The sequence below is a fragment of the Canis lupus genome, chromosome 9 (assembly GCF_011100685.1).
Source record: "Canis lupus familiaris isolate Mischka breed German Shepherd chromosome 9, alternate assembly UU_Cfam_GSD_1.0, whole genome shotgun sequence".
Classification (NCBI taxonomy): domain Eukaryota; kingdom Metazoa; phylum Chordata; class Mammalia; order Carnivora; family Canidae; genus Canis; species Canis lupus.
The window spans coordinates 17102975-17129505 of record NC_049230.1 but is presented as its reverse complement, the minus strand read 5'-3'; the positions used below and the strand labels follow the sequence as shown (position 1 = coordinate 17129505).

Genomic DNA, 26531 nt, shown 5'->3' with positions numbered 1-26531 from the left:
AGGAATGAACAACATTCATCATGGCCTGTTGCCTCCAAGGCCAGGTGACACTTGCGTGGACTCAGAGATGTCACTCCTCTCCTCCACGCACAGTGAGCAAGTGAATGGAGGCTGACCTGGCCCCAGTGCATGGAGAGCTGTGGGCAGGGCCTTTCATCTCAGACTCAGCTCCTGAACAGGTTGCCCTCCGTGTCGCTCTCTGCTAGAACTCCAGACTCTTGCTCAAGAATTGTCTTGTTCCCCATGGCCTAGCTTAGCCAACTTTACAGCCAGATGCTCCAGGCTCCCAATAACCTCCCCAGGTTTGCTGCTCTTCCCTCCTCACTCCTCCCCTGTCTCCACCAAAGCCACCTGCTGTTCTTCAGTCAACTCTAGCTTTGGCTCAGAGCATTGGCTCTTCTCTGCCCATTCACACTCTGGGTCTCTCAGAGACTACTGTGAAAACTACTCCTTTAGGAAGCCTTTCTGGATTCATGCCACCTCTGATCTATCCTCCCTGCCACCTCCAGTGGAGTGGGCAATTCATGGCAAATGCCTTCTTCTCATTCTAGCTACACAGGTAGCACTTTCAAAAGCCTGCCGATGTTAACAATAATAAACAATACTCAGTAGTGGTGTGGTTCTCTACAGCTTGTGACATATTGCCACAAAACTTAGTGCATTTATTTGTTATAGATCCTTGAGGCTGGTACCACTCACCCCCCACATTGTAGTTTGGGCAAAGTGAGGCTCAAGGGGGGCAAGAGCATGCTCATCCCTGGGGCTGCTAGAGGGGCCCCAAGGGCAGAAGGACAAGACATCCCCATGGTGAGCATGGCACTCAGTTGGCCATCTCCAAGTCCGGGGCTCTTCCTCTCCCCCAGGCTCCTCCCATAGTGAAGGGCCAGCAGGCCGGATGGCAGCCTCCTCTCCCCACAGGCCCAGGCTCAGAAGCTAATGTCTTCTACTTCTCTACTAGCACACTGTGTCCACCACATAGTTCATGTGTTTGTGGGCTTGACTTCCCTCATGCTTTCCATGGGCCTGGTGCACAATAGATGCTCAATTAATGAGTTGGATTGAATCAGGGAGAGACCTGAAGAGGAAACCGAGTCACCAAAGAATAGCACACCTCCCAAAGACCTTCAGCTGCAGGGGCCTCCCCACCTTTGCTGGGCAGCAGCATCCCCCAGGACCGTGGTTCAAGTGGCCAGGGTGAGGGCCTAGGGACCACACCCAAAGTTAGAAAACACATGGCCTTGGAAGCCAGAGGCCTGACCTTCTCATGCCCCAGCTTCCTCGCCTGCACAAATGCTGACTCTTAAACTCTTGTGAGAAGTAAGATAATTCTACAGAAGTACTTTGCAAATGGTGTGCCTATACGAGCTATTAGTAATATTTGTAGTTATGCAGTATTTTCTATTGAGGGGGTGTAGAGCACGGTGTTAAAAAATGTATCTGGAAGCCAGGCTGCCCAGGCTCAAATCTTGGCCCTGGGACTTACTGGGTTTTTTCTTTGCCTCAGTTTCCCTAGGTGTAAATGAAAATTGGAGCTAATATATCTCAAATACTTCCACCAGTGCTTGCCGTGTAGGTCGCACCCAGCAACACTGTGCTTTGGGCATTTTTGGCAGCAAAGCACAGCAGCTGGGGGCCTGAGTCACAGCCCAGCCCTCTGCTCTGTGGGTTCCCACAGCAAGGGCTGGGGGGACTGCCCCTGTTGCCCACCCCACAGCCGGCAAGATAACAACGTGGCACACTTGCCACCCGCCCCTCCTGTGCCTGTGGCAGATGCTGTGACCTAATGGCAGCTCTCTTTCCCACCACACTTCCACCAACTTCAGGATCCTCCTGAGCACAGTCCTCTGTGGGGAGGTGATGGATTGCTGGGGGTGAGGGGGTAGCTCTAAAGAGGAAATCTCTACAATTCCTGCCTTGGGGCCCGGCTCTGTGTGCAGGCCCTGGGAGACCTGGGGTCCGAGGACAGGGGCGGCTCTGGAGACCTGGAATCTTGCACCACTGGGGGAGGGGGACTCACCAGAGACGTTGCTGGCCAGGGACAGGCTCTCGCAGTGCTGGTCCTGGAAGGAGGCGGAGATGGGGTTCAGCCCCAGGAGGAGGAGAGCCTGTGGGCACAGACAGGTGAGGGAAGCAGTTAGACTGTGCCTCCGTGAGCTTCCTGCTTCCCCTCGCTTCCCCCTCATACCTGTCTCCTCCCAGCCAGCCCAGCCCACCCCGGCCTCCCCCGCCCCCTCCTCTCATGTCCTCTGTGTCTGGAAGGTCCGGAGCTGCGGAGCTCTAGAAGGGCTTGGAAGGGAGGCAGTAACAACAGCAGGAACCCAGGTTCCCAGGACAGTGGGGAACCTTCTCTCTGAGGGCTGGGGCCTTCATCAAGCCTAGGATCCCAAGGATGGCCCAACTGTGTCCCAACAGGTGCACATGCACACACACGAAGGCACACACAGACACATATGAACTCACGTGCACTCACACCCACCCTTCCACCTACCCTCGGAGCACTCATGGGCTCATAGATGCCCTTCGATGGCGCATCTGCTGGCCTCCCTCCAGAGCAGCAGGTGCTCCTCGGAGGGCCCTCATCCCCACCCAGCTAATTACCAGTCACTGCAGACTGTGCCTCACCCTTCACCACGCCCTTCTACACCTGCCATGGCACTTAATTCTCCCCCTCCCTGGGGCTGCGATGGCTGCCCAGTTTGCAGATGAGAAACAGAGGCCCACAGAGATGAAGGTGTAGACATGTCTGGAAAGATGCCTGGCTAACTCCAGGGAGAACCGCCCCTTCCCCTCCCAGGGTGGGGCGGGGGGCTCCATGTCACTCTGACTCCAGAATTTCAGCCCACATGGGAGGAGTGCGCCAGGCCCACACCTGGAGGGCTGCCCCTTCAACTGACACCCTCACAAAATCATTGCGTCCCCCTCCCTTGAGGTCACCCCCCCCCTACAGATTTAGAGTCAAAAGAGACCTGGCATCCAGCCCTGGTTTCACTGTGGTGCCAGGGGCAGGTTACTTGACCTCTCTGGGCCTGTTTCTTTACATGCCAATGGTCCTCCCTCTCAGGTTCCAAGGATGCAGTGTTTGTAGAAGTCCTTTGTGAGTCGCACAGCATCTCCACAAGGACAGGGATTTTGTTTTGTTCACCGTGCTCAAATTTGCTGACTACGTCAACGAATTGCTTTGTGTTTCAGGTCTACCGCCGGCACTCGATAGGTCATGATTGATTTGAACTTGGTGACTTTTATTTAGTCAGAGGTTGGAGGCAAGGCACGTGTGTTTCCCCTGGAATCTGGTTTTCAAGGGGACAAGAAACACATGGTGGGCTGGGGTATGGAGAGGGCATCGTAACCAGCCCCTACTTCCATTTGTTGGGATGTGGGTGCTGATGACCAGCGAAGCTCTGTCTGCCTGAACAGGCTCCGGAGACACTGAACCTCACAGGAAGTTGCTCTCCAGCATCACCACCCCTGCTCCCTGCTCTTTCTTCCTGGGGTCTCCTCCCTGGGACCCTCTCCTGGGCACCCCTGGCAAAGGTATCTCAGCCCCAGCCCATTTCCATACAATCTTCAAAAATCACTCCAGAACTTCAGAAACAGACAGGCAGATCTAGAAGCTGTCTTAGCCACTTCCCAGTCAGGAACTAGGATGGGGAGAGAAGTAGGGGCTTGTCCTATGGAGAGCAGGTCTCTATCTAGACTAGAGCCAGGGTGGTGGCCAGCTCTAGCAGCACATAGCTTTCATGCACAGCTCTCTGGGACTAGGGTGAGGAAAGCAAGGTGCTCATCTTGGGTCCACAATTTAAAGGGCTGCCAAAAGACATATAATATTTTAATGTAGTATTTTTTGAAACTCTAAATTAGTGCAAAAAAATCCTTGATATGAACAAAATATCAAAAACTTTTTTAAAAAGGTTCTATAATAGTGCTGGGCATATTGGAGCTCGGGGTAAAAGGAAAAATCAGTAATAACACTAAAATACTGTTTATCTTCATTATGAGATTCGGGACACCCTTAAAATTTGCGCTTGTGAAGAATGCCTCACTCACCTCACACTAGTCCCTGCCCTGCCTTGCTCTCCCTAAGCTGGACACCCCCATCCCGCCCCTCCCGATGTCTGTATGTCCCACTTCACTTGGACTCCTCCCCACTCACCCTTTCTGGACCTCAGGGACCTTCCCCCAGTCCTTAGAAGCAACCTGACCTGCCTTTTCTCAGAGGTGAGCTTTCCTTGCGCACCTGCCAAGAATATCCTCTCCTACCTTGCCCCCTCTCAATAGTGCCACCCACCTTTCCCAGTAGCTGCCCCTTCCACTCCTGTCTCATGATAGAGGCAGGCTCTACTCCCCTCTCTCCCATCTTCCACTCCAAGGTGGAATCAAATGCTCCCCACTCTGGCTAGAGTCTGTCCTGCCCCCAACCTCCAACAGGAAGCACCCCTCCAACCCTAATGATTCACCCACATGTCCCCTCAGTGTGTGCCTGAGTCCTTAGTGGGCTCTGTTTAATCTATTCCCTTGCTGGCACACTCCTGTCACATCCTAGAAGTTCTTTCTGCTCTTACTGGGCCAAACTCCAGTCTAAGAAGGACATCCCCAGCCCTGTACCCCCACTCTTTGCCCAGTACTCGGGACACTCAGCTTACTCGTTCCTAGGACTTGGAAGTGATTAGAACAAACCCATTCATCCCTCTGGCCCCAAGGAACTTCCAACACTTTATTAATCACTAATTAAACTTCACAGTCCCCAGAGAGATGGAGAACCATCTTTACTCTTCTTTACTCTCATTTTCCAAATGAACACGCAGGAGAGAGAGGAGGAAGCCCCTAGACCAGCCAGCAGCTCTTGCTAGATAAGCAAATAGTAGTGTCCTCGCCAACAAACCTGCACTGCTCAGCTCGGCACAGAGCTCTGTGCTGTGCCCAGGGAGGGACCCACTCTGCTGGGATGGCCAGAGCAGACCCCTTCTAGAAGGGGGCTAGGAATCCCTGCCTCCAGCCTGTCACCCCACCGCTGCCTCTGCCATCTCCCGACACACAGACATGCAGAGAATGGGAGAGGGGCTCCCAGAGCCAGGCCAATTAGAGAAACTGGAAACACCATCTTTGACACTATTAGCCCCGCTGCCTGACATTCCACCATTATCCTTCTAATCCTGAAACCGTGCTTTGTGCCTGATCTTTCAAATCCCCCTTGAAAGCACACCTTGTTCTATTCACATTGAATTGCTTATCAATGCCCAGCTGCTGGACCCTGCTGGTGTCCACACACCTTTGTCCTTGTGTTTCTCTGCGCCCCCCAAACCCCCCTCCTGGCCTACCAGCTCACCTGGAAAGCGCTATAGTCCTCAAAAGCCAGTTCCAGAGCCCTCCCCTTGGCAGCACCTTCCCCAGCACTCCAAAGCAAAGCAACTCAGTCACTTCGTCAATGTACTCATGCCCCCCCTGCACGTGGCACTGGACCCCGATGCTCACAATGCTCACAAACAGAGCATGAAATCACCCCAGTACAAAGCACTAACTCCCCTCAGTTCTGACTCATGACAAATACACAGGCCAGAAGATCTTAGCTTCCCACCTTAATGTCCTAGGATGTGCAGAGGAGCAGAGCAACTCTAGATTCATCATAAAACCAGACCAAGAGCCATGCAAAGGGCAAAGAGCAAGCCTGTCCTCGGCTGGCTGCCTGGAACCCTGACCCTTGCATCTTGGATGTGACGGTTCACAAAGTCACTGCCTACCAACAGGGTGTGCATTGTGCAAAGAAGAATGCTTCTTAAAATTCCTGAACCAACCTCTCCTCTCAGGAAAGGTCGGCTCTGTATTGAACCAGTGCCTGTGCCACCTCTTGCTCTGCAGAAGGATTTGTAAAGGCTGCTGGCTTATTCTGAATCACACTTCCAGGAAAAGCGAGACTTTCCTATATATTTCCCCCCACTGCACGATGATCTCTTCTTCCACGTTCACCGGATTTCTAGCCCCATCAACAGGTGACTACTGCATTGTGGGAACAGGCCTCCAGACTTTCCAGAATATTGTTTGCTTCCTTCTAAGGCTGAGAGTTTTTTTTTTTTAACATTTTTTTAAAAAATTTATTTATTTACGATAGTCACAGAGAGAGAGAGAGAGAGAGAGGCAGAGACACAGGCAGAGGGAGAAGCAGGCTCCATGCACCGGGAGCCCGACGTGGGATTCGATCCCAGGTCTCCAGGATTGCGCCCTGAGCCAAAGGCAGGCGCCAAACCGCTGCGCCACCCAGGGATCCCTAAGGCTGAGAGTTTTTAATCAGGGGTCCATAAACCCACGAGAAGGTGTGAAAGCCTGTGATGAAATGCAGTGTGTCGTGTGTAATGACAGCCATTCTCCTGGGAGGGCATCCCCCAAGGCTCAGGGAGGCCTGATGGATGGATGGGTGGATGGGGTCACATCAGAGGCCCAGGCCTCCACCACATCCGACATGTCATCCTCTCTCACAGCAAACCTAAAGTGGTTTAGGCCTGGAGGAACCACCACTTCCTTGGGCCGCTTGGCTGGCTTCTCCCCTCGGTCATTAACTCTGGCTGAGGGTTCCCCTTTCAGAGCCATTTCTGGCAAACCAAGCTTTCAGGACGTTGTGAGGTTTACCATTTCCCAACACATGGTAGACAAAACCAAAATGGCCCTAGGAATCTGAAGCTGGCCAAGCGCCAGTCTCACTCACTAGGTGATGCCTCATTCGTGTTGCTAGCCCAGCGGCCGCAAGGCCCAAAAGAAAACCCTGTACCTCAGTGACAAATCCCTCTACTCAGCCAAGAGCCAAACCTTGAACATTAACTCTGAAGAGGCCGAGAGTGTGCTGCTGCTCGATTCCAGCATCACAGAAAATGACTGTCTGAGGGCCCAGTGGGTCCCTGGCAGGGACAGACACTGCTCTGTGGAAAGCCGATGAGGCAGGTCTCACCTTTCCTATTTTACAGGGGGTGTAGTTGAGGTGCCCAAGGTCACAAAGCTGTTTTCAGCATCTGGGTGGGGACGAGGAGCCAGGGGGCAGGCAACCGGGCATCTGACTTCCAAGTGGATGGAGGCTGGAGGAAGGGGATGGCCCTGATCAGGGCAGGGCATGGAAAGAAGGGATGAGCAGAGAGAGGGAAGGGTGCAGGGGCCATCAGAGAGGGAGGTGGGGGGGTCAGGATCTGACAGCTGCTGCCCATCCCCACCCCCCCAGGCCAGCGCGGTGGCTGGAATTGAAGCTGCCATCCCCATTCCCAGTGTGACTCTGGCATAAAGGTTAATCACACCCAGAAAATGCTTATTAGAGGTCATAAATAACTATGCTGCTGAAGCTCAGACCGCTCCTTAAGGCACAAAAGTGCAATTTCCTTTGATGGGATGATTGGGTAATTAACCTTTTAGGGAGGGTCTTGAAGGGCCACTGGAGGGAGAAGAGGGGTGGCTTGGAGGCATCAGCGGCTGCCCCGATCCCCTGAAAATTCATGATGAGCAAGGAGAAAGGCCTGCCTTCCCTCCCCTGGCATGACTACCTCTGACGCTGGGTTTGGGAGAACCCCCCAAAGCCCCAGGAAGACCTCTCATGGGGCCAGGGATAGAGCCACAGCCACATTCCAGCGTGAGCCCTCAGCGAGATCCCTCCTGCTTCTGCTGAGTTCTGAGCCCAGTCCTGCCATTGCTTTTGTGACTTTGGGTGAGTCACCTGGGCCCTCTGAGTGATGAGCTTATCTGCATCGCAGGGATGCGGGCCACTTAGGGAAAACACAGAGAGAGATGACATCTGAAATTTAAAGTTCTCCGCACATGTCCATGGGGTCACAATCACAACTCGGTCACTCTGGGCCTCAGAGTCTTTTTTGATTATCGAGAGAGTTGAACTAGAGCAGGGTTCCTGCAGTATCTATCTACCATCTATCATCTATAATAATGCCTTTCTTTATTCCTTTGTTCAATGGACACTTGGGCTGTTTCTATGTCTTGTATATGATGCTGCCATGAAACTGGGGTGCACATATCTCTTCGAGATAGTGATCTCATTCCCTTTAGACACATACCCAGAAAGTAGAATTGCTGTCTCATACAAAAGTTCTATGTTTAATTATCTGAGGAACCTCCATACTGTTTTCCATGCTTGCAGCACCAAAGTACATTCCCATCAACAGTGCACAGGGATTCCCTTCTCTTCACAGCCTGTCACTTGCTATTTCTTGTCTTTTGGAGTTTTATTGTTGTTGTTTTTAAGTAGGCTCCATGCCCAGCGTGTAGCCCAATGCAAGGCTTGAATTTACAGCCCTGAGATCAAGACCTGAGCTGAGATCAAGAGTTGAATGCTTGTGGATGTCCAATTTTCCCAGCACCATTTATTGAAGAGACTGTCTTTCTTCCAATGGATAGTCTTTCCTCCTTTATCGAATATTAGTTCACCATAAAGTTCAGGGTCCACTTCTGGGTTCTCTATTCTGTTCCACTGATCTATGTGTCTGTTTTTGTGCCAGTACCACACTGTCTTGATGACCACAGCTTTGTAGTACAACCTGAAATCTGGCATTGTGATGCCCCCAGATATGGTTTTCTTTTTTAAAATTCCCCTGGCTATTCGGGGTCTTTTCTGATTCCACACAAATCTTAAAATAATTTGTTCTAACTCTCTGAAGAAAGTCCATGGTATTTTGATAGGGATTGCATTAAACGTGTATATTGCCCTGGGTAACATTGACATTTTCACAATATTAACATCCACATGCAGAAGAATGAAACTAGACCACTCTCTTGCACCATACACAAAGATAAACTCAAAATGGATGAAAGATCTAAATGTGAGACAAGATTCCATCAAAATCCTAGAGGAGAACACAGGCAACACCCTTTTTGAACTCGGCCACAGTAACTTCTTGCAAGATACATCCACGAAGGCAAAAGAAACAAAAGGAAAAATGAACTATTGGGACTTCATCAAGATAAGAAGCTTTTGCACAGCAAAGGATACAGTCAACAAAACTCAAAGACAACCTACAGAATGGGAGAAGATATTTGCAAATGACGTATCAGATAAAGGGCTAGTTTCCAAGATCTATAAAGAACTTATTAAACTCAACACCAAAGAAACAAACAATCCAATCATGAAATGGGCAAAAGACATGAAGAGAATCTCACAGAGGAAGACATAAACATGGCCAACATGCATATGAGAAAATGCTCTGCATCACTTGCCATCAGGGAAATACAAATCAAAACCACAATGAGATACCACCTCACACCGGTGAGAATGGGGCAAATTAACAAGGCAGGAAACAACAAATGTTGGAGGGGATGCGGAGAAAAGGGAACCCTCTTACACTGTTGGTGGGAATGTGAACTGGTGCAGCCACTCTGGAAAACTGTGTGGAGGTTCCTCAAAGAGTTAAAAATAGATCTGCCCTACGACCCAGCAATTGCACTGTTGGGGATTTACCCCAAAGATACAGATGCAGTTAAACGCCGGGACACCTGCACCCCGATGTTTATAGCAGCAATGTGCATAATAGCCAAACTGTGGAAGGAGCCTCGGTGTCCATCGAAAGATGAATGGATAAAGAAGATGTGGTTTATGTATACAATGGAATATTACTCAGCTATTATGACAAATACCCACCATTTGCTTCAACGTGGATGGAACTGGAGGGTATTATGCTGAGTGAAGTAAGTCAGTCAGAGAAGGACAAACATTGTATGTTCTCATTCATTTGGGGAATATAAATAATAGTGAAAGGGAATATAAGGGAAGGGAGAAGAAATGTGTGGGAAATATCAGAAAGGGAGACAGAACGTAAAGACTGCTAACTCTGGGAAACGAACTAGGGGTGGTGGAAGGGGAGGGCGGGAGGTGGGAGTGAATGGGTGACGGGCACTGGGGGTTATTCTGTATGTTAGTAAATTGAACACCAATAAAAAATAAAAAAAAAAAAAAAGAGTTGAATGCTTAACTAACTGAGCCACCCAGGCGCCCCTTTCTTGTCTTTTTGATACTAGTCATTCTAACAGGTGATATTTCATTGTGATTTTGATTTGCAATTCCCTAATGATGAGTGAGTTTCTTTTTGATGTACCTGTTGGCCATTTGAATATCTTCTTTGGAAAAAATGCCTATTCAGGTTCTTTGTCAATTTTTAATTGGGTTATTTGTTTTTTTTGCTATTGGGTTGTATACATTTCTTATATATTTTAGATATTAACCCCTTATCAGATATACGGTTTGCAAGGCATAGCCTGTTTTGAGCAAAGCCAAGAGAAGAAAATCTAAATGTGAAAAAGAGGACAGGTCATAAATCAGGATTTCTTTAAAAGCTGATTCCCCTGTTGCATTTAAAAATTAAGATCTGGGGGTGCCTGGATAGCTCAGTTGGTTGAGCTCCCAAGTCATGATTTTGGCTCAGATCATGCTCTTAGGGTCATAAGATTGAGCCTTGAGTTAGGCTCTGTACTCAGCAGGGAGTCAGCTTGCAATTCTCTCCCTCTCCCCCTCCCCCCACTCACACATGCTCTCTCTCTCTCAAATAAATAAATAAATCTGTAAAAAAAAAAAATCCTAGGATCTGGTTTGTAGAAATAAACATATATCCGGTCAACTCTTCAGAAATCTGTCTGTGCCTACAGCACATACATCTATAGATACAGAATGATGGTGCGGGGGAGAAGCAGGGCCCAAGTGCAGTCATGGGGCACGGGGATGCCAAGCAGGGGGTCACTGGGGGCTAGGATGGCAGGCTGCACCCCAGCAGAACTGAGACCCTCCAGGGTGAGTTTTCTGATCCATGTGGAGGCGCCCTGAAGACTAGCCAGGGTGAAAGTAGACTTGGAACAAAGGACAGCAATGCTGTGCACATTTTCTCTGCCCTCTTGATTGCCCAAGGCCTTTGCCCCCTGTGTGGCCTCACTTCCCCATCCTGCCCAGACAAGGTCCTCCCCTGACAGCCTCTTTCTAGGACAGCCACAGCCTGTCCCCACCTCAAGGCAAAGAGCCTGTGCTTTCCCCCAAAGTGGGTGTGAAGTGAAAGATTATTCTCGGCAGATGAGAAATAATTTATTGTTACATTTAATTAACTTAAATTGCTGGTGTGCAGAGAGGAAAAAATGGAAAGGAAAATCTTCTGCCTACAGATCCGGGAGGGGGGCTCACCCGGGGGGTTCCTCCCTTCCACCCCTTCTCCCTGGGGCTCCCTTCCCCTTCTCCCTGCTATGTCACTCCTCTGCTCCCCTAATGAGTCCCCTTGGCACTGCCGAAAGCAGTGGGGGCCTGCTTCACCCACCCCTGCAAGACCCCAGCTCTGGATTTACACAGACTGCTCCCAGGACCCTGGATACACCTTCCATTGAATTCTAAGCTCCCTGAGGGCAGGGTTTGTGTTCGGCTGCCTTTGGACCCTCAGTGGGGCCTCGCGCAGAGTAGGCTTCACTATACCCGAATGAATAAATGATGGGCTGAATGAAAGAAAGAACAGGTGGATTTCTACTCTGCCTCCTTTGACCATAGAGTCCCTTTGTCATTCCCACCAGGACACCTATTCCTCATTTTCCTGCATCTCTTTTCTTCCAGCCGCCAGGCTCTCTGCTCTCTCTTGGAGGGGTTCCTAGTTCCTTAGAGGGGTGTGCTGAAGGGAAAAAGCATCTGGCGGTGGGAAATGTAGTGCTGAGATCTTATCCTGACTCTGGCAAACTCACTCTGTGGACAAGTCACTCCCTTGCCCCTTTTCCTGCCTCAGGTTCCTCATCTTTAAAATGAAGAGGGCAGTGTGTTCCGTACATGCCTTTCCAGGTCTGAAAACGCTCTGCAGAATGTACAGGAGAGTAGAAATCAGACCTCTAGGGCCAGAGAAATCCACACGGGGATCTTTGATCAGCCCCTTCCTACTTGTGTGACCTTGGGTGACTTAACTTCTCTGAGCCTCAGTCTCCCCATCTGTAAATGGGGCTAATAGGGAGGAAAGTTACACTACAAAACTCTTGAAGAGAATCAACAATATGGTACATTTAAAACAGCATGGGCACGTGATATCATGAGCACTGGCTGTTCTTTACCTCTGAAACCAATAATACATTATATGTGAATTAATTGAATTTAAATAAACTAAGGTTAGAGTAAAAAAAAATAATAAAACTAAAAACAGCATGGGGCAGAACACAGAGTAAGCAGTTGACAGATGGCAATGAGAACTCTCATTCGATTTTGTGCAAGTGGCTTCCTTCCTGACTGGGCCTTTCTCTCCAGAAGCACTCCTGGACGGATCCCCTGCCCACCCGGGGCATGTGCACCTACTATCCAGCACCACTCCACCCCAGGGCCCAGCAGCCACCTGTGAAAGTGGGATGTGCCTCTCCCTCGGGATTTGCTGGGCACCGTGCCCCAAGTTCTGCTGACCTTCCAGCCTGGTCTGCTTGCCTTTTCTGCTTCTCACGCATTCTTTCTCTCCCCCTCTTTGTAGGGCTCCCCCTCAGATTCACTCATTAGTATCTTCCCCTAGCTCGTGCCTTCCAGCCTCCCTGCCTCCCTCCCACCCACCTTCCTCTCTCCACTGCTCTTAGCCTCTCCAGCTCTTCCTCCCTCCTCCTTCCCTCCTCCCTCCCTCCTTTCCTTCCTTCCTCTAAATTCCAGCTTTTGTTGAAGGCTTGCACAGTGCCAGACTCTGATTTTTCACATCAATTCCTGCTCAACCCAAAGAAGTTGGAGATTTTACTCTCTTCCCATTGCACAGATAACAAACTGAGGCATACACAGATGGTAGGTAACCTGTTCAGGGTCACTTACTGCTCCATAACTGGAGAGCCTGGGATGGAAGCTGTGTTCCAGGGCTGGGATGGTGGCCCAGGGTGGGACAGCCTGTTTCCCTGCCCGCCCTGCTTGTCCTGCCTCCCTTCCTGCTCCCCATCCCTCAGCATGGATCCCCCAGAAGAGGAGGTACAGGTTTCCTTTGCTTCTGATCTCTAGCTCTGGGCTACAGCCTGGCTCCCCAAGAGCTGGCAGTGGGAATTGGTGGTCGGGGAGGGCAGGTAGACACGGGTCGGATACTCTTAGGGAATTCAGGAAGGATTGAGTTTGGTTCTTGGAGACAAGTGGAACCAGGCCAGGACTCTGATCCAGCCCCTTGCTCCTGGGAGCTGTGAGTGGCTCCCAGACACTGGGAAACCATTCCTGAGGGCGTGGGAGAGGCATCTGCTACTCTGGGAGATAGAGCCGAGGTGGTGGGGACATGGTGCGAAGACACCAGCTATGCAGGTGTCACTATCAGCTGGGCCCTCGGATTAGCCGCTCCCTGACAAGTGTGAATTGAGGAGGATTTCAGTGTCAGCATAAAAGGGATGTCCTTTAAGAAGCTACATTTTAAAGGGGATGTGAAGAGGACCAGGAAGGCAGAGTGAAATCATCTGACGTGTGGAAATCAGGTTCTATTAGAAAACTGCTAAAGGTTTTGAGGCTGTTTTTTTTTCTGGAGAAGCAACTGCCTTCCAGACCAGGAGGTATTGGTTTAAAGGGGCTTCTGGACCACCAAACCACACTGAGCAGGGTAATTTAGGGCAGAGATTAGGAACAACCATACTATCGTCCGTAAGATAGACAATGGCCCTGTTTCTTTGTCTGCAAAATAAGTGAATTAGATGAAGTCAGAAGTTTCCAGACAGTCCTTGGCATCTGGGAGATAGAAATTTCTATTTCTCAGGCTTCATCCTTGAGATTCAGGTGCAGCAGGCCTGAGGGAAACTCAGAAGTCTAGGTTTTAATGCCTTCCAGGTGATTCTGCAGGGCCACCAGAACTGAGGGGGTAGCTGAACTAGCTCAGTGGTTCTCGACAGGGGGCAATCTTGTCTCCCATGAAACATGTCTGGAGACATTCTTGGTCACCACAACCGGAGGAGTGCCACTGGCGTTTAGTGGCTAGAGGCCAGGGCTGCTGCTCTACATCCTCAAATGCACAGGACAGCCCCCACAGCGAAAAATGACCTGGCCCCAAATGTCAGTCATGCGGACACTGGGAACGCCTGTGCTGGAGGGTTTTGTAGCTTCCTCTCAGATCTGAAGACATGCACCTGCCGGCCCATGATGGAAGCTGGAAGGGGGAATAGCAGGTGGGGAAGAAAGGGGGACCCTGGAAAGAATGGGGGAACAAAGGAGACAGGTCTGCAGGACAAAAAGAGGCCCTGATCTCCCTCTATCCAGCAAATGCCCCGTGGGACCTTGGACCAGTCACTCACTCACCTCCTGGCCTCGGGCTGAAAGCAGGGGACCCGTGGGAATGATGGCACCTGGCCAGCTGGGCAGATGGGAGGTTGTTCCCCTTACTGTGGTCCTGGTGATGCCCAGTGGGGGGTGTGCAGCCAATGCTTGAAAACTAGCAGCACAGGAAAGGGCGAGTGGCAATCTCTTCCCTAAAACCAGGGAACAAGGCTCACCCAGACGAGGCTCCAGGGCCGCATGGGCCTTGGGCCACCACCAGTGGAGGCGGGAGGCAGAGTTGGGCCCTGGAGCAATGCAGAAGTCAGGTTCCCTTATCCTGGGCAAGCCCAGGGCCAAGGGGTACAACCAACGTGGGGCTGACTTCTGTGAGCTTTGGGGTGAGCCCACCACAGAGGAAGAGCTTCCCTTGTCTCGCCACAGCTCAGCGACCACGAAGGTCAGGAGTCTTCCCCAGAAATCAGTGACAAAGTGCAGGTTGGTGAGTGAGAAGCAGGAGGGGAAGGGGCCCACACAGAATTGCCAGGGGCAAGGGCTCCGAGGAAACCAAATGTTTCCATCCTCCTGGACATGAGCTGCTCCTGCTTCAGTCCCCCAGCCCCCCACCCCTCCCATCCCACCCCCACGGCCAGAAGACAGCCGCTCTGTCCCCGGAGTCCTGACGGCAGGAGGCGCACAGGTGCAGAGCATGGCCGGCAGCCCAGCTCCCCAGAAAAGTGAACCAGGGATTCCAGGTCATAAATTCCGGCCCCAAAGGAGGGTTTTAGGCGGTTCGCAAAGGGAAGTTGGGTTGGGTGCTGGGCTGAAAAGCGTGTGTCACTCGGAGTAAGCATTTGGAAACATTGATGTGACTTGTCCTCGCTCAGACATCCTCACATGTTGTCAATAGATGCATCTCATTGAACAGGGTTAGACCAATTCAGATGCTGTCCACCTCTCCAGGGCAGGCGTGTGGTACAGGCTGCACAGTCATCACATGCAATGGGGCCAGGTGCCAGCCTGCCATAGATTAGAAAAATCCATGGGGTCCTTCCCGTTTGAGAAGCCCTACCTTAGCTGGAGGAAAGCAAACTGGCTTATCATGGAGGCCCCATGGAGGAGGCGCCCTGGTTGGGGCCAGTGTCCAGGGAGGAAAGAGGCTAGAGGGGCACCCCCCCTCGCCCGCCCCCATAAAAGCAGCAGGTCTCACTCAGTGCATTTTACTGGGGGCGGGCCCCTCACTACATAGCATTTCCTCCTTTATTTTCCTTCATGGTCCAGAGGAGGACCAAGCCGGGGAGGCTGTGTGACTTGCCCAGGGTTACCCAGGCAGGACGTAGCAGAGCTCACTCCAGCCACAGGCCCCCTGCCCCCTTGGCTTTAGCGACAGTGCTCCTTCCTCGGGGGTGCTCGGCTTCTCAGGGGCGCACATGTGCCCTGCCATGGCACCTGCGCCCTGCATGTCACAACCTGGCAGCAGCATTAATGGCAGGGCTATGGGGACCCAGCAAACTGGAGAGAGAGAGAGAGAGAGAGAGACACACACCAGAGGTTGCCCCAACCCTTAACATAAGGACCTGGGGGGTTGGGATGTGAACTGAAAGACAGGATCCCCAGGCCCACTCCCATCCTCTGGTGTCCTCTGCCCCCTTCTGTCTTGCCTGGTTATTCCTGCCTTGTTACCAGCAGAACCGGGCCAGCGCTGCAGAGGGAACCCCAGGCACCACCATGCCTCCTCCTCGGCCCCTGCTTGGGGACCAGCGCCCTGCTGTCTGAAGACCCCAGGTTCTGAAAGGGTTCTTGCCCCTTTGTCCTCAGCCCAGCTCCAAATCTCCCTCCAGCAACGTTTCCCACCAACCCTGCCCAGAACCCCTCAAGAAGCCAAATGCTGCCCTGGCTTTCACACGTAGACAAACGTCCCCAGTGCTGAGGGGATGGGGGTGGAACACAGGGCAGGACTGGAATTGCTCGATGTTCCTAAGTGGCGCCGACAGCGTGGCACTCGATGCGCCATTGAGTCATAAATCCACACGCAGAGGCAGAGGAACTATCTGTCTAGCTTGTCATTTCTGTGTCTCCTGTCGCCATAGCACCTCCACGCGCACAGACAAACGTGCAGCAGGGAGCAGGAACCAGGAGGTGCCCTCCCCCAAGTTCCGCATCTGTGGTGTGCTGTGCCGGCGTGGGGCACTGGCCTAGGTGCCGGGGACCTTTGATTTTGTTTTTAAGGGACTCCTCCTGGAGCTAGCAGAGCTCAGAATCTATGGGAGGAACAAGGGCTCAGGGGATATGAGTGACTAGGGGTCTGTCTGGGGTCTGGTTAGCAATCGTTTTGAGCCTTCTGTGGGGGGCAGGGGTCACACCAAAGAACCACAGGGTCTCCTGTTGTTTGAGAGCCCACCATGAGCTAGAGGCTCACACCAGGGGGAGGAGACACAGCAAGCACAGAAACAACCAGTGAGGGACACACTTGGATTGGAGGGCTTCCTGGAAGAGGTGGTAGGGATAGTTCAGGAAGACTTTGGGGGACATAGCAGACAGGACTGGTGCAGAGACTGGAGGGCAGCCCCACAAGGAGCAACAGCATGGCCAAAGGCAGGGTAGCCATTAGAAATGAGTCTTCTGGGGGTGAGGAGTGGGTAGAAAGGAGGACAGTGTGACTGGGTGGAGGGCCAGAGGATGGATGGATGCCCGGAGTGTCTGATTCTTTCACCTCTAGAATGGGGCAGGAGGACTTAGTAGGGCCGTGTCTGTGGGGCCAGGCACAGAGGCAGCTCAGTACACAGCACATCTGGCCAAGAGAAACTGGGTGAAGAGAAAGGCAGGAGGAGGGGGGAAGGGCAGGGGCTCAGACCAAGTCCAAGGACACAGGCCTCCCTCCGAGGGCCAGCCTCTCAGCCTCCGAGCCAGGCATGTGTGGCCCAGGGAGTGACCATGGAGACTGTCCACCTGTTGTGAGCCCGCAGCCCAGCCCCCGGGTGCCCAGCTGCCCCTCTGGGAGTCTCCTCTAGCCCTGGCCTCAAGCTGGTGGCTGCCACACACCAGCCTTGCTGGCTTAACTGTACTTGGAGAAGACAGGATGGGGCAGTGACCATCTGAGGGGGTAGCAGGTGGGGGCATGCTATTGCAAATGCTGCAACAGTGGCTCACTCCCTGGAATTCTGGGGTGTGTGCATGAAAGAGACAGACCGACATACAGACCACACACTGGGGGGCAGGTTAGAACCACAAAGGCAGCAGGTTCGGTTCCTTCTGAACTTAGGGAGGGGACCTCAGCCCTGGGGGCAGCGGGAGGCTGGTGAGGGTAAGGGGAGAGCTCCTTTCTACGCACAAGCATCAGCGGCCTCCGCAGTGAGCCTCAGAGCATCTCTGCTCTCCTGGGTTCTCCAGTCAGCTGACCAAGGCACCAAGCAGAAGGCTGGGGACAGAGGGTGATGATTCTTATAAGAAATGAAGAGGGATGGGGCACCTGGGTGGCACAGTCGGTTAAGCGTCTGCCTTTGGCTCAGGTCACCATCCCAGGGTTCTGGGATGGAGCCTCATGTCAGGCTCCCAGCTCACCAGGGAGCCTGCTTCTCCTTCTCCCCCGCTTGTGCTGGTGTGCTCTCCGCGCTCTCTCCCAATCTCTCTCTCAAATAAATAAATAAATAAAATCTGAAAGAAAGAAAGAAAGAAAGAAAGAAAGAAAGAAAGAAAGAAAGAAAGAAAGAAAGAAAGAAAGAAAGAAATGAAGAGGGAAAATGCTATCTCTGGCCTCAGAAGCAGGGGCACACATTCCCTGGGCTGGTAGGGAGTACAAAAGCACAAAGCAAGAATGACCCAAAATGACCCGCAGTTCTTTTTTCTTGCTTCCACCTCTTTCTCTCTTTTCTTTTCTTTCTCCCTTCTTCCCTTCCTTCTTCTCATCCTCTAGGCCTTTCTGTCCTGATCTCTCTCTCTCATGCCGACTTTAGCCAGTGGTACCCACTTCTGCGTCACCTTTAGGTTCTGTCTCTGTCTGCCTCTCGCTGTCTTCTGCAGGCCCCCATCTTATATAATAAAACTGTTCACCCTGAACAGCCCCATGGCCTGCAGGGCCTTTGCTTCTGTTAGTGCGATGGGGGAGGGGGACCAGGAGAGGGGGCCTGGACCACTGAGAATGGTGTCTTAGGCAACTCAGGGCTTTCCCTCCACCCTCCCCCAGGGTAGCCACACCCCTCCTGGACCCAGTCTCCTCCCCCAGCCTGCAGAGTTCAGCCCTGCATCCCTCTCCCCCCCCTGCTCTGTCTGGTCCCCATGCTGTCAGGGCTGGCACCTCTGGAAATGACCAGACCCTTCCCACACTCTACTGGAGGGAGGCTGGGGAAACACGGATCAAAGGAGAGAAGGTCCCTGCCGTAAATGAAATGTTGCAGCCGTCTCTTGCCCTGGCCCATCACCCAGGCTCTTGGGCTCCAGGTACCTGCCAGGCACGCTGAGCAGTACATTGTCCCAGAGGCCCTGCCTCCCAGGTCCTAAAGGCTCAACTAAGTCTCCCACTGTGCCTCAGGATAGCCCCACTACCTCTTAAAACTCCAAATTGTAGTCTGACAGCCTAGAACAAGGCTAGGAAAGCAGCTGGACCAGTCTGGCCAGTTTCTGTCCTGGACTCTGACCTAGGTGCCCTGGCTCCCAGTCAGGTTGGCTAGAGGTTGGAAACAGATTGACCCTAAGAACCCCTCCTCAAAGCACCTCACTGGGGCTGCTCCCTGAGGGCCCAGGGGGGCCAGAGTGGGATCATGAAACTGCCTGTGTTTATAGGGCAGGCAGGGTACTCACAAATATCTTCATCTGTCCCTGAAACAGTTTCATGGCTGCTGCGTGGACGGTTGGCCAAAGAACACGTCTGGCGAGAGCATCTGAGTTGGCAGTTCTGTGTACACAGGACCCATCTCCCAGAAATGCATCTCAACGTGGCCATTTCACAGAAAAGGAAGTTTATGTCTGTGCTCCCCAAGGCTTCCCCCACTACACTGCCTCACCTTCTTCATTTGCTGAAGCAGATACCATTGAGTCTGGAAAGGAATGGTTAATAATCTGATGCTTAATAGACTCCAGCTAGTTGCTTTAGAAATAATTGCATCAGTGAGTTAATCATTTTGTAGTACCCTCCCTACACGTCTCTACTTTTATTATCAAATGTTTTTACGTGTCAGATGTTCAGAGGGATAATCACAGGCCCCTTTGTCCTTTGACCTTTGTGTTCAGCTGACAGCCGGTGACTCCATCCCTTCTCCTCAGGGACTGTGAGAAGGACTCTGGGACAGGAGGAGATTCTCCATTGCCAAGCACTCCCTTCTCCACCTCCCATTCCCTCATCTCTCCTTTGATGGTCTTCTTTGGATTGATAAAATTTGGTAAGATTTATTACGTGACTACTCGAGCTAATTATTTATTAAGCCAGACATTGTGCAATTGTGCTTAATTTCACACCTGACATCTCGTGAAATCATTAGGATTAATCTCATAAAGTGGGTACTATTTTCTCCCTTTTTGCAGATGAAGAAACTGAGGTTCAGAGTGATAACCTAACTTGCCTGGAGCCCACATCTGCTTCACCTGATGTTCCCACCCATGCAAGAAGATGCTGACCGCCACATTGGGCAGAAGTGAGGGCTGGCTGGCCAAGAGCCAGTCTGAAGACAAGCGCTGAGAAAGGACTCGGTGATGTTAGTTCCAAGGGACTCTGAGAATCTAAGTAAACAGGAGTCATTTGTAATTAAGAAATTCATTCTTTGAATGTAAAACTACAGCTAAAAATGAGACTTGGCCTTAGCTCCAAAATGGGTTCACTCATCCTTTCGTTGATTCCATGGTTGATTAGAAGAGAGTCAGAGCTGGGATTGATCACCCCACCTCTCTCTGCACCGAGAAGGAAACATGAAAGACCCCAGGTCACCCAGCTACCAACTAGCTGTCCTCCAGACACAGCAAAGGCGATAGAGCCAAGGCTCTACCCTCCATGGATCCTCTAAATCACTGGGGTGCTGCGTTGGCTGTTTGTTGCTTGCTCTCTGCCTGCCTGCCTTTCTCCTTTCCATTTTTAAATAGTGGGCTTAAGGGGCAGTTCCAGTTTTCTGCATCAGGCATGGCTTTTCTTTGTTTCTTTTCTTCTTCTTCCTTTTTTTTTTTTTTTAAAATTTATTTATTTATTTATTCATGAGAGAGAGAGAGAGAGAGAGAGGCAGAAACACAGGAAGAGGGAGAAGCAGGCTCCATGCCGGGAGCCCGATGCGGGGACTCCATCCCGGGACTCCAGGATAGCACTCTGGGCCAAAGGCAGGCACCAAACTGCTGAGCCATCCAGGGATTCCCCCCCCACACACCTTTTTTTTAAGAGGGGGTGTAGGGAGGGACAGAGGAAGAGGGAGAGAGAGAGAATCTGAAGAAGGCTCCTATGCCCAGCACGGAGTCCGCAGGGCTTGATCTCAAGACCCTGAGACCAGGGCCTGAGCTAAAATCAAGAGTCCGACGCCTAACCGACTGAGCCACCCAGGTGCCCTGAGGTGGCTCTTCTGCTACGGTGGTTTTGACATGACATCTGCATCTCGTGGGAGCCAGCAACAGATCCACTCTGATCATACAATAGTAAACTGGAAGGAGCAACAATAATGCCATCCATCCAATCAACAAACATTTGTGAAATGGCTACTACGTGCAGTGGATTATCAGGTTCGGTGCTGTGAAAAGTGAAAGATGCAAAATGCTATATATTGAGCATCCAAAGGCCCTTCCTAGTTGCTTTCCTGCATTATCCCATTTCGTCTGAAGAGCAGTCACCTTGCAACTTTTTCTGAAAACAAACTGTGCCAAGTGCTATTTCAGGTACTTTCTGCATATGAACCCTCTCATCCTTACCTCAGCCTTGCGGGTAGGTATTGCCTCCATTTCATAGCTGGAGATGCTCAAGCTCACACAGAATACTGAGTCCAAGTACCAAGGTCCCACAGCTGGGGAGGAACAGAGCTGGGAAGTGAATCTACTGCACCTCACTCTTCCTGTGTAAGGTCATGGCTCTAAGCAGTGTTTGGAAACAGATCTTGCCCAGAGAAGTGAAAGGTACCAGGTAATCTAATTCAATACCCCTGTTGACAGAGAAACTGTGGCAGGGAAGGTGACCTGCCTTAAGTCACACAGCTGATCGGAGGCACAGTTAAAACCGAAGTCAGGTTTGCCAAATCCCTTTGGGGGTCCTTCCACCCCCAAAACTGCTGAAATAATCGGCCCTGTGCCTAACACCTTCCTTCCAGGCCACACCATGGCTGGGGCCGGGGCCCATGGCCTTGGCACACATTGTGGGCACGGCATGTGTCATGGGCGCCTGAAGTGCTGCCGGGGGCACCGTGGACCCCCCCAAACTCCTTCTTCTGTGCAGCTGAACCCCGCTAGCTGATGATGCTTTCTGAGGAGCAAATGTCAGAGAGGGTGAGAAATGGATTTTCCACTTGAGCTGATCCTCACTGGCTCTGGGTCAGTGTCCTGCTTTTCCATGGGTCTGTACCCTCCTTGAAAACTGGACTGACCTCCCCCTGGAGACTTATATAGAATCCGAAGGGCCCCGGCTGGCTTTCAGCCCCGCTCTCCTACTTTGTACCTGGTCTGTGGCAGCCCACGGCCCCACCCTGGGCTCACTCTTTTGCCCTCCTGCCAATGCTCCCCTCAAAAAGTGGCTCCATGTTATCTGTCAAAAAAGAACTTGAAATAGTCCAAATGCGCGCCAGTATAGGATCCAAAGTGTATCCACTCACAGGCAACATGCAGGTGTTGACAAGCTCCCTCTGGAGGCTCAGGAATCACATGGGACAGACGTGGGCCGTGACACAGTAAGACGATGTGCCCAATGGTAACGAGAGTGCCCAAACCTGCACTTGAGAAAGGGCCTACAGGGATTATCTCAAAAATGATCGCACAGCTGTGTTAGGAGGGTAAGGAGGTAATAATTGCTCCCTCTGATTTCTAGACTTTGTGTGACACTGCTAGATAGCTCTTATGATAAGAACAATAATAGCAATAATAAAACCAGCGCTGCCTTCAGAACTCAATCTCCTTTCTATCCCTCTAGGCTTTGCCTTCTCCACCCTCACACCTGGAGCCCAACCTGGAGCCCACCATTGGGAGCCACACTCAGGTCTCCCTACGAGGAGCTGCAGCTGGTGGGTAGCTGACCCAGAGGTGCTCAATTTCCCTCTCTCCTGGAGGCGGAGACAGTCTCACCGTCTCTTCCTCTGCATCCACTTTCCCCCCAGCCCCCTGTAACTAGGGCAGTGCAAGCCTCAAAATAAGGGCCCCAGAGTGAGTCCTTTCCCAACGCTGGGTGACCTGCTGGGGACCAAGCTGGATGTTGGATTAACTCCTCTAGATTCAAACTAACAGAACTACCTGAGCTCTCATCTGGCAGAGGTCTAGGGTGAGATTTAAGTGGTTTAGAATATTCGCTGATTGAAGCTAACAAAACAAACCCTTGGAACAACAGTGCCTGGGTTTGAATTCTGGTCCCACTACTCACTAGGCTGTGTGACCTTGAATAAGTTACTTAGCTTCTCTGTACCTCAGTAATAATCCCTACATCCTAGGGCTGTTATGAAGACTACGTGACTTAATATTTGCAAAGCAGGTAGAACAACACCCAGCAACTCATACATGCTAATAAATAGAAGAAAAAAGTAATTATTTAATTGAAACCAGCATTAGCTGCCCATTCATTCACTGCCTCTTACTCATTCGGTATTTACTGAACACCTACTGAGTTCATTAGGCCAGACATAAAGGACACACACCTCACCATCTAGTAGGAGAAACACACACGAAATAACAACAGGAAAAAAAAAAGTCTTTTTCTTTTCTTTTAGAAAAACGTGACAATTCTAAGCAGAGAATGGCACAGGATTCTAAGAAAGAACGGAGAAAGAACATTTACCTATTACCATGTAATCTTAAAACAAAACAAAACAAAACAAAAAACCCAAACCTATAGTTCAATTCTTTGAATCCATTTAAAAGATCCAATTCAGTCTGATTAGTGAATTCAGAGCAAGGTTGGGTACACACTAGCCTTCCGGAAAATATTCCCCATTTAATGCCATCTATTCAATCTCCCTCGATGTTTTTCTTCCTCCCTCCCTCCCCGGTCCCCTGATTACCCAGAAAATAAGTCTCTGGGTTCACCCCTGGTCCTCAGTTAACGGGTGGGGGAGGGGATACGGGTTCAATCAGACCAACCCTCAGCCGTTTTGTTTTTAAAAACCTCTGATAAATATTTGGGAGGGGAGGGAGGGAGAGAGGCTGGAGACAGCCTCAGTAACTGGTAACGTCTCCACTGCCCAACTGGCAGCTGTTACATTTTAAAATTTTGGTGGTTTCACTCAAACCACTGTGAGCTGGTATATCGTACAGTTGGTTTAATAACTGATGGAAAAATGAAATTCAGTCAATCCGCACCCCTCCCCCAAATCCATTCGATTCTTTTCAGTGTAATCGCTTTTGAACGCCCTGAGCCGGGTCAAGCTGGTGTGGTCGGTGTTTGCAGCCCAGGTCGTCCGCAGCGACCCTGCAGTCCGGGGCGCCGGGCAGCGGTGCCGGGCCCACCGACCTCTCCCTCCGGTGCGGCTCCCGCGCCTGCACCCGGCGACCCCAACCGCTTAGGGACGCGCTCGGCGCTGGGAGTGGCGGCTGCAGCCGCCCGCGGGCCGGACCGACGACACCCCCAGCCCTGCCCCCTGCCCCCTGCCCCGGCGGACGCAGCCCGCGGGCACTCCCGGTCGCCCCCGAACTTCGGCCGGCAAACACTGCGTGTGCGGTCCGGTGACTTTTCCTGAACTCGGGGCGCCGGGGTCGCGTCGCCGGCCCGGGCACAGGAGAGGCGGGCGCGGCGCGGGGACCCGCGAGGTCAGGGCTCGGGCAGGGCTCGGGCAGGGCTCGGGCAGCGAGCGCGGGGCGCCAGCCCGCCGGCCGCAGCGCAGGAACCGCGGCCGCCGCCGGTGCTCCGTCTCCTGCCCGGGGAACGCGATGTGGACCGAAGGCTGGGAGACACGGGGGACATTCATCTCCCCGACTCGCAGCTCTCGGAGCAGGGGAAGGGGCAGGAAGGAGCTCCCCAGAATGGAGCGGGGGCGGGCGCAGTGGGGGAGCCTCCGAGAGGGTGCTGGGGCCGCTGGGGAGCCAGCCCCTCTCCAGATCCTCCAGCACCGCGGTCGGGGTCTGCACCGCGGACAGGGGGCGGTGGATCCAAGTTTTCGCTCCCGCAGCCGAAAGCGATGCTCCGCACGGAGCCAGTGGCCCGGGTGGGCGGACCCCTTCCTCCGTCAACATCCCAGCAGCTTCGCCACAATGATGCCTTTTTTTCTCCGGAGTCCTCCCCGCCCCCGCCACGCCGGCTCCAGAGGTCCGGGGACGGGGACCCGTGCCCAGCCCTGCCGGTGACCCCATCACTCCCGCAGCCGGGATGGGGGCGCCCGCGCTCGAGCGAGGACCGGCTCGCTCTTACCTTGACGAGCCGGAGCTGCGGGCGCCGTCCCATCGTCGGGCTCGCTCGGTCACCGTCCCGGGCGCCGGGGTCCCTCGGACATCCCAGGGGGGCCGGCCAGCCGCGGCGGGCTGGGGCGGGCTGGGGCGGGCTGGGGCGGGCTGGGCCGCCGGGCTCCCGCGTCGCTGCCCGGCGCCGAGGTGCCCGGCCCGGCCCCGCGGCTCCCGCGCTGCCGACCCCGGGCAGGTCCCGCCGCCGTCTCCTGACTCAGCCTGGCCGGCAGCCGCCTGGCGTCCCCGCCGCCTCCCCCTCGGTCCGCGCAGCTCCCCGCCTCGACTCCCCGCCCCCTCGCCTGGCGTCCCCTCCCCGCTCCAGCCTCCTGTCCCCTCCCCTCCGGTCCCTCCTCCGCGCCGCGCCCCTCGGCTCGCTCCCCCTCGCCTCCTCCGCCCCCTCCCCTCCCCCGCGGGCTCCCCGCGCCCCCGCGGTGCTGACCCCCTTTCCCTGCGCGCGGGGTTGCGGCAGGCGGCGGGACGCACAGGCAGCGGTGGCGGCCGCCGCAGCCCGGGATGGGGGGGCGGGGGCGGGGGACCCAGCAGCCTCCCGCCTCCTGCCTCCCGCCTCGCGCGTGGCCTGAGGTCGGGGCTTGGCAAGTCCAGGGAGCCTGGGGGGCACCGGGGGGGCTCAGGTGAGTCCGTGAGAGCGAGAGGATTGGAGACTGTAGAACAGGGCAGACCGAGCAGAGGCGCCGCGGAAACCCGGTGAGCTGGGAACTGCGTTTGGGCAGCTCCCCCCCCCCCCCCGCCCCCAGCGGCCGGGAGAAGGTCCCCGCCGCCCCCACTCCAGCGGGGCCGGGAGCTGCATCTGACCCTCAGAGTCGTTGGCACCCACACACCAGGTGCCCGCAGAGACGCGAACCTCTGCGGGACGAATCCTTCTCATTTAGCCGTTCGCTCATTTTCACTCATTCGTTCATTCATTCATTCATTCATTCATTCCACAAACTAGGCGCCAGCCCAGTTTGGTCCAGGCAAGGGGCTGACGCTCGGAACCCTAAGGGGAAGGGGAGACGGCAGTGCCCTGCAGGACCCGCTGGCATCCGAGCACGGTGGCGGGGACAGCAGCTAGGCATCCCGCGAGCCGGGCGTGGAGGAGGCCGCAGCGCCCCCTGCCGGCCGAACCCTCGGGGGAGGGGTCAGCCGCCCCGCGGGGGCCCGCGGTCTTCACCTGCGCGGCTCCCCAGCTCCCCACTTCCACGCCCAGCTCCGGAAGCAGCTCCCACCTCCTCCAGCCCCTTAAGTTTTTCTTCTCCAGCCCTTCCATTTGGACAGAATTTTTGACTTCTCTTACCCCTTCCTTCCTCCACGGGGGAGCTGAAGAGAGAGGTGGAGCCACCAGGCAAAGCCTCAGCCTGCAGCGCCAACAAAGCCCCTTCAGAGCAAGCCCGAGGACTCCCTGGCAGAGGATGGAGGATGGTCGCAGACTGGTGGCGAATCGGCTTTGAAGTCAAACTCTGAACCTAACTGCCCTGGACTCCATGCGCTGCTGCCCCCACACATCTGCCCTCCTCCTTTCCACTCACCTCTCATCACATTAGGCAAGAACAGCGTGTTCATGGGTCCAGCTGATTCTTCACTCAGAAAGGGAGCTACTGTAAAAGGTGGTGTGATTCAACAGGCAGTTTCCTTGCGGGGAAACTGAGGTTCAGACTGGTGATGCCCAAAGTCCCATAACTGGTGAGCCTTGTACTCAGGTTCCTGATTCCCAGCTCAAAGTGCCTGGAGGACTGGGCCCTGAAAAGGTTTGGGCCTTCAGTGGGGAGGGTCATTGCCCTGGAAGCCAGCTGGTCACACTGGCTTAGCCTCACAGGGTGGCACTTTCTAGATGAAG

At 53.3% G+C, this 26531-nt stretch overlaps 1 protein-coding gene across 3 annotated transcripts in view; it reads right to left on the bottom strand.

The window, feature by feature from the left end:
- The window catches only part of CRHR1 (corticotropin releasing hormone receptor 1), a 54610-nt gene extending 29825 nt beyond the window's left edge, over positions 1–24785 (bottom strand). For 2 of the 3 annotated variants that reach the window (XM_038547005.1, XM_038547006.1), the window contains exons 1-2: positions 24666–24785; positions 2018–2105 (exon numbers count right to left, since the gene is read on the bottom strand). In XM_038547005.1, coding sequence (XP_038402933.1) covers positions 2018–2105; positions 24666–24698 — 121 coding nt within the window. In that variant the 5' untranslated portion in view covers positions 24699–24785. The remainder of the gene's footprint in view (positions 1–2017; positions 2106–24665) is intronic. The other variant, XM_038547007.1, reaches the window with a different exon arrangement.
- Positions 24786–26531: the final 1746 nt, after the last annotated feature.